This window comes from Drosophila pseudoobscura, chromosome 2 (assembly GCF_009870125.1).
Source record: "Drosophila pseudoobscura strain MV-25-SWS-2005 chromosome 2, UCI_Dpse_MV25, whole genome shotgun sequence".
NCBI classification, from domain to species: domain Eukaryota; kingdom Metazoa; phylum Arthropoda; class Insecta; order Diptera; family Drosophilidae; genus Drosophila; species Drosophila pseudoobscura.
The window spans coordinates 4671286-4678577 of record NC_046679.1 but is presented as its reverse complement, the minus strand read 5'-3'; the positions used below and the strand labels follow the sequence as shown (position 1 = coordinate 4678577).

At 43.8% G+C, this 7292-nt stretch overlaps 2 protein-coding genes across 7 annotated transcripts in view; both read right to left on the bottom strand.

Annotated features, from left to right (window-relative positions):
• Positions 1-10: 10 nt before the first annotated feature.
• On the bottom strand, positions 11-1947 carry gskt (gasket). The gene has a single exon (XM_001357906.4). It carries the CDS (start codon positions 1639-1641, stop codon positions 121-123), a length of 1521 nt encoding a protein of 506 aa, XP_001357943.2. The 5' UTR covers positions 1642-1947; the 3' UTR covers positions 11-120.
• A 1507-nt stretch (positions 1948-3454) lies between these two features.
• LOC6896886 (band 4.1-like protein 4) overlaps positions 3455-7292 on the bottom strand; it is a 60798-nt gene continuing 56960 nt past the window's right edge. For 2 of the 6 annotated variants that reach the window (XM_002137040.3, XM_015183369.2), the window contains exons 16-17: positions 5412-5420; positions 3455-5357 (exon numbers count right to left, since the gene is read on the bottom strand). In XM_002137040.3, coding sequence (XP_002137076.3) covers positions 5178-5357; positions 5412-5420 — 189 coding nt within the window. In that variant the 3' untranslated portion in view covers positions 3455-5177. Of the gene's footprint in view, positions 5421-7292 lie in introns of all 6 variants that reach the window. The other 4 variants (XM_015183367.2, XM_033380142.1, XM_015183370.2 and 1 more) reach the window with 3 other exon arrangements.

The window sequence follows — 7292 nt, the reverse complement described above, 5'->3', positions numbered from 1 at the left end:
ATTTGAGCGATTTATTACCCCAGAAGATACATATAAATTTTATTGTTGCGATTAATTATAATTTTAGTTCAAGCCTTAGCTTTAGTATAGTATAGATTATCATTCTTTTTTTTTCCCGTCCTAATCATCATCGCTCTCGGCAGATTGCTCCTCGAGGGTGTCTTCATCCGATTCATCCGACTCATCCGAATCATTCTCCTTGGTTTCCTTAAAAGTGTTGCTTGCGGCGGTATTGGACTGGCCCCCATCATCTTCGTAGTCCACCCCGTCCTCGTTTGGATCGCTGTCATTGCCCTCATAGGCAATGGTACCATCAAATGCGACGAGTGTTTCGGTATCCACCGAGTCGTCCTGCTGTTCTGCTGCATCAGCGTGATCGCCGTTTCCCATGTCCTGCCGGATCAATGGTGGAGCTGTACCGACCACCTTCAAAGTCGGCTGAGGCAGCTTGGAAGACAATCGCTTGGGCGGCTTGCATATTGGCCCGGTCTTCGGCCCAGCCTCTTGCCCAGCCGTGTGACGATGGCGATAATGCGTGTTGTCGCGGACGGGCGGCGGGCTACTCCCCGATCGGGGGATCAACAGAGGATTGAGACTCGGCTCGATGGAGCGCTCGTAGTCAGTGAAATTGAATAGCGGCGGCAGGCTGCGGCCATTTGGCAGCAGCTGGTACGGATCCTGGCGCAGTTCGTCGAAGAAAGGATGGGCACAGCCCATCAACGGGCTGGCACGGGCATTGGGCGTGTAGATCAGCAGCTTCGACACCAAATCGATGGCCTCGGCGGGGGTGCGAATGCGGAAGACCTTCGACCAGGGGTGGGGCTTTAGCTGCGGCAGCTTGAACTGCTTGTAGTGGGGATTCATGTCGTGCAGCTGCTCCGTGGTCGGGGTGCCCATCACCTTGACGATCTCCACGATCTGGTCGACGCCCGAGTCGCCCGGAAAGATCAGCTGTCCGAGCAGCAGCTCAGCCAGGACACAGCCAGCACTCCAGACGTCGATCTTGGTCGTGTAGTCGGTGGCCCCGAAGATCAGCTCCGGTGCGCGGTAGTAGCGCGAGCAGATATACGAAACGTTCGGCTCTCCAGACACCAGTTGCTTGGCGCTGCCGAAGTCGCAGAGCTTCAGGATGCCCGTCTCCGTGTCAAGCAGCATGTTCTGCGGCTTGATGTCCCGGTGACAGAAGCCGATGCTGTGCAGGTAGGCCATGCCCCGGAGCAGCTGGTACATGTAGAGCCGCACGTAGTTCACGGGCAGCGTCTGCTTGGCCCTGGCGTACTGGCGCTCCACCTTGTAGAGGGTGTCCGGTATGAACTCCATCACCAGATTGAGGTACACCTCGTCGCGCTTCTCGCCGCTCGAGTAGAAGAAGTACTTGAGGTTCACGATATTGTCGTGGCGCAGCTTTCGCATGATCTGGAGCTCTCGATTCTTGAAGCGGCGATCCTGCAGCACTTTCTTGATGGCCACCTGCTCGTTGCTGGGCACTATCTTGGCCTGGAAGACCACACCGAAACTGCCGTTCCCAACCACTTTTGTGTCCGTATAGCTGATCTCGCTCATTGTGTCTGCTCCATAACCATTAGTGGCTACCACTGTGATCACCTTATTGCTGAAGCCGCTGCTCTTGGGAATCGACATGCCTGGATAATTTATCGCTCTTTGTGTGCTCAATATAATCGAATTTAATATTTCTTACAAAAATATACTCAACGTCTGGCTGAGTACTGAAAGTTCTGTGGAAGCTCACAGATGTTTCCATCAAAGCCTGCTCAGATTTCACAAAATTTCCTCGGAATAATAGGAAATGTAAACAAAACTGTAGTCCGACTCTGGTACAGTGGGATTAGACGCGATAAGCTACAATAAATTTTGCAAGATGTACGCTTTTACTTCTCTACTTGAAGTTGCACTTATAATGATGATCCGATCGTTCAGGAACTGGAATTTTCGTACTCTCTCAGACTCGAGGCAATGACATCCCAATGAAGTAAATAACATAAATATAGACATCGATTGATTTTCCAGTAATAATCGATATATATCTTTGAGATAAGCCAATAGCAGCAGGTCGACCAAAAGACAGGTTTCTACTTATCATTTCCATACGCTGATTTAGCTGCTGAAAATTTTCGTTGATCTGAGTTTTACTAGTAATATTAATATTCATCACGAGCTTTTCGAAATCATATTTAAATGCTGTATTCATGGAACGAGCTATCGCTCATCATTCAAACAGGTATCGATAGTTGATTGAACAAATTTTTACACATTACTTGCATTCAAGAGCCAGAATATTTATTTAAGGAATCCAAAAGCAATATTGCATCTGTCGTTGAAATTCTTGAAATCAACATATGCTAAAATGCCTTATCGATGGGCATCTTCTGAACGAGTTATCGATTATTATTTAGACAGTAAACGATAGTTAATAGAAATTTTTTTTTTTTAAATTTATTGCATTTAAGAAACAGATTATTTATTTAAGGAATCTAATATTGCCGCTAACGTTGAAATTCTTGAAATCAACATATTTAAAAAAATGCCTTGAAGTCCAAGTAATCGATAGTAATCGATCGTTATTGACCGCTTTGTCCAGGGAATCTGCGAAAGCACTCATGTGAAAGCTTAACCAAGTCTAAGGAAAATGCGTAATATATCAGAAAGCTAACGGAGCTGGCTTTGTGTGGCTTGAAATGTTCTTCTTCTTTTAGCAGAAGCTCTGCATAAATGGGGTTTGCCAGTGCTGCCCAATGCTGCGAAAAGTGTCGCCTTATGAATTTAAGAATTCCTCACACTTTACGCCCATGGCGTACTTATTTGAAACGAGCTAGATGAACTCCCTTTCCCCGGGCACTTAGCACACGTTTCGTAGGAACCAACTTGAGCTCTAACTTATAGTTAGAGATGAAATTGCTTTTAGCCCTCTTGCGATTGTGATTGTGCGCTGGCATTATCGTGTCAGTTCCTTTGACTATCTTGGGGCCTCTTGAGCAGAGCCATTCATAATTCGTGAGGAGGATTCCTTTGTGCTGCGTAAGTTTGCTAATTTCTCCTGGCCCGTGCATTGTTGTCCACGGAACACGGGATTGGGGACCCGGGACTTTCGACTTGAAAGTTGTGCTGTCGCCTTTGTCTTCTCGCATCTTGGCTTCTTATCGCTGGGCTTTGGCGGGCTTTTTCGACTTGTCTTATTCTCTGGCCGGCCACTTGCTTATCAGAGTTGGCTTTTGTTACGCTTTTTTACTGTTTCGTTACAGTTGAAGTGGCCCTGAGGGTGGCATAACCTCTGGCCGCCTTCCACTTGCCGCTTGCCCCCTATTGAAATGAAATGTGCTTTGCTTTGTGAATTTTTTTGTATAAAATGTCGCTTGCAGTTTATTTCTTTATTTGTATTGTATATATTAGATATATATATGTATATATATAAAAAAGTGACACACTCATGGTAAAATCTTGTTAGAGACATTTAATCGTATTTATTTGTTTACGTTTACACCAATATGAAATAGATTTTTGTGTATAAGGTTTTTTTAATCGATAATATTTTTCATATGCATTCCATATTCGTAACTCTAATCCGATCATAATCTGTAGTTTTATTATATTTCATTTGATTTGTGTGTTCTGTTTGAGGGACACGACAGGACAGGACAGCAGAGTTCAAGTGGGGACAGTAAAGGGTCATTCAGTTTGTTTGATATTTACACGGAGAGTGCATGACGGACGGACAGATAGACAGAGCAGACATTTCCATTCACATTCACATTCACAGAAAGGTTGAGCACTTAAATTAGCTGCCAAATGATTAAACTAAACTAAATTGGGCTTAAAGTGTATATAAATACATATATGGTCAAAAGTTCTCCCTTCCACCCTTCCATCCTTCCGGCGTTACGCTTACACAAATATTATTGAAATTATTGGACGTTGTTGGCATAAGTAAGTAAGTAGTTTTCGGGGGCAATAGCCACATAACCATACAATACACATACGAGTAGGTAGATCTACAACTAAAGTATCTTTTTCGTGTTGCATACATAGTATTCGAATATTTTATTATTATTTAAATTACATACATAGGCTATTACATTTATTTGGCTTTTGCTTCTGCTGCTACTCCTCCTACTCTCCTCTTCAAATGCAGTAAAATTAAATTTTACATAATTTTTTCTGTGTGTCGGTGTGTGGGTGTGTGTGTGTGTGGGCTCTTGTGTAAGAGGCATTATTTAAATGCGTATCAAATTGGTTCTTAGTAGTTAATAAAAACGTATATTTAATTTACTTGCAGGAGCACACACCCACACACGCATACACCCTACAAACTCCCACGCACACACAGATACAGATACAAGGAGAACAATAAAATTTTATATTTATCGCTAACGATTTCCGGGCAAAGTCGCTTTCCATGTATCTCCCTCTCTATCTCTCTCCTTGCTTATCTTTGTGTGTGTGTTGTGTGTGTGTGTGCGCCTGGCAAGCATAAATACATGTTGGGGGGGGGGGCTGGCCCCAAAGATTCCTTAGGCCGTCGTTCCATCGCCTGTTGTCTGGCTCGTGCGCATATTTTAATAAATTTTATGCCGCTGAAATGTGCCCCGCTTATCATTAACGCACAATTTATTTTTGCTTTTATGCCAGACCAGCCCCTCCCCTCCCCTGCCCGCCCCCCTTTTGCTGTTGTTTATCTGTGAGATACATTTGCTTTTTTGGCTTTTTGATTATTCGCATCTTAAGCTAACTTTGTTTTTCGTTTCTCTTTATTTTCCATTGCATATTTCCTGTTCCTTTTGGGTTTTTAGAGTGTTTCCTGGCTTAGCTGATTAACTTTTTTTATTCTTTCTTTTTTTTTGTAAATTTTCAAAACTTATGTACACATACACACATAGAGTTGCATATATATATATAGAACTACATTATCTATTTACATGTTGGCATAATGTGCACTTAATTTGCAAACGACAAGAGTCTCTGCCCAACTTTTGGCCCCAACTTTGGCCCCGGCGGCTTTTAAATGTTGTTTATTGTTGCCTGCTGGTTGTTGGCTGCTGCTGCCTCCTGGTGGTGCTGCTCCTGCTTCTCCGTAGCACACTTTTGTGCAAGAGCCCGCATGTAGTTTCCATTTAACTTTCCACTTACATGTTGTGCGTGTTGTGGATGTAGTTTATTCTTTCCTAGAGCCATGCCTGCTGCTCCTGCTCATAGAGTTGTTGCTGCTGCTGCTGTTGCTGTTGCTGCTTTTCCTGTTGCTGCAACCAAAGTTTGCAGAAGGCCGTGGGCGGCGGATTCGAGGAGCTGCCGCCGGGTCCTACTGCCAGGGCAGGAACGTTGTTGTGGGCGGTGGCGGGCTTTGGCTATTGCAAATTAAATTTAGCTAATTCTCACAATTCTGTGCTCATTTCGCTTACAATTGCGCTCTGTTTTTTGAGGTGGTTGCAGTTTCAGTTGCAGTTGCACGTTTGCGGTTGCATGAAACAAAATGTTGAAAAAGAGAAACGGAAACGGAAGAGAAGGAAGAGAAAATATTTGCACATGTTAGGAAAAGTTTTCTTGTTGATTCGATTTTCACATATATGTATGTAAGTTTTGCACGAGTGCACGAGTGACTGTGTGAGTGTATTTGGTTATGCAAGTGAGTGTGAGTCAGGATGGTTAGTGGGCTCTACAGTGCGTATACGTTATGTGTGTCACAATTGTGGTGCTATAAATGAAAAGCAGGCCGCCTTTACGGCCATACTGAATCCAGTTTTTACGTCTTGGCTGTCCTCCAAATTGAATTCTTTTTTTTTTATCATTTTAGTCGGCGCCACAACACAAATAATTACTTAATTTAATCATAAACCAAAAGAAAAACCGAATAAACAGCGAACAAAAAGTCACTCCACACATAATGCTCGACGGAGTGTGCCCCACCGATGTTGAGTTTTTATATAGCCATTCATAAGCTTATCTCCTCCGCCCACGGAGCTGAAATGTGCGTCAAATTTACGATTGCCACTGGCACTTTCCACATTTTCAGCACTTTTCTTTCCTTTCTCTCGTTTTTCTCTATTTTGTACTGTTGTTGTTGTTGCTGTTGCTGTGACAAAAATGCGTAAAGTTTTGTGCTGCGTCCTTTTGTTGGTTGCCCCTTTTCTCCGGTTGCGTGTGGCCTAGCTACAAGTCGCGATGGGGCACAAAATGGTCGAATCGCTGTGGATCTAGGGGGTCGAATTACTAGGACAGGCTAGGGGGGGGGCCACAGGGAAATAAGAATTGTCGTTGTTGTAGCAAGGTCGAATGCGCCGACCTTTTGTGGGGGTCTCATACTCTTCTCAAGAGCGAGTTGGAGTGATTTCTGGTGAAGGTGAGACTCTACTCAAAAAGAGTTAGGAAAGAAAGGTTTGAGAGCTCACAATGATCATATGGTAGGCAGAAGAACGCTTCATTTGAGTGCCTTATTTAGGGATCGTAGTGCTGGGACCTTCATTCCTTTCTGCCTATCCTTAGCATTTTCTGGAAAGTGTATCTAAGTTTTCACATATGATTCCTAACCGAAACAACATTCCCTTTCAACTGTTGGAATATTTTCCCTCCAGTCGCCGCCACAACTTTTGTTTATTTGGCTCCAAAGTATTTCTATGATATGAAATGTTTGCCTTTTCTGGCGCTGGCTTGTTGTTGCGACACCATTGCGCCTTTTTTTTTTGCTTTCATCGCTTATATTTGTTGTTGTATTTTTCTTTTTGGCTGGGTTATTTTTGTTTTGTGGCCTGTTGTTTTGTTGAAATTTGTATTTATGGAGGGATGGAGGCACAGAGACATGGTCCTGGCCATCGAGCCGGCAGAAATATCATTTTCCCGGCTCGCTCTAGCCCGGGATCGTATATTTTAATGTCTGTGGCAGAGCGTGTGTGTGTTTGTTTTGTGTCCTATCATATTTTCATATATACACATTTATGGGGATGTGTCTATGGGGGGAGGGGGGAGGTCTTTGTCTTGGTGGTGCCCTGAAAATTATGTATATTTTCAGCACTTTCGCTTGTTTTGTTTCTCGCTTATCGAGTTTGAAGGTCATTTACTTGCAATACCCATTTCAAAGGAATATCCGGGTGTACTCCCCGAACATATGAATGTTGGTTTGTCTGCTCGCCTGGCTGGGCATTTAATTTGTTGTGAAATTGTCATTTTGTTGCTTCACTGGCTGCGTGCAATGCGGCGTATGGGTAATATTTCTGACTGAACGACAATGTATAGCCTACTTTTTGGGGGAGTGCCTTAATGAGGCGCACAGACACACGCACACAGCG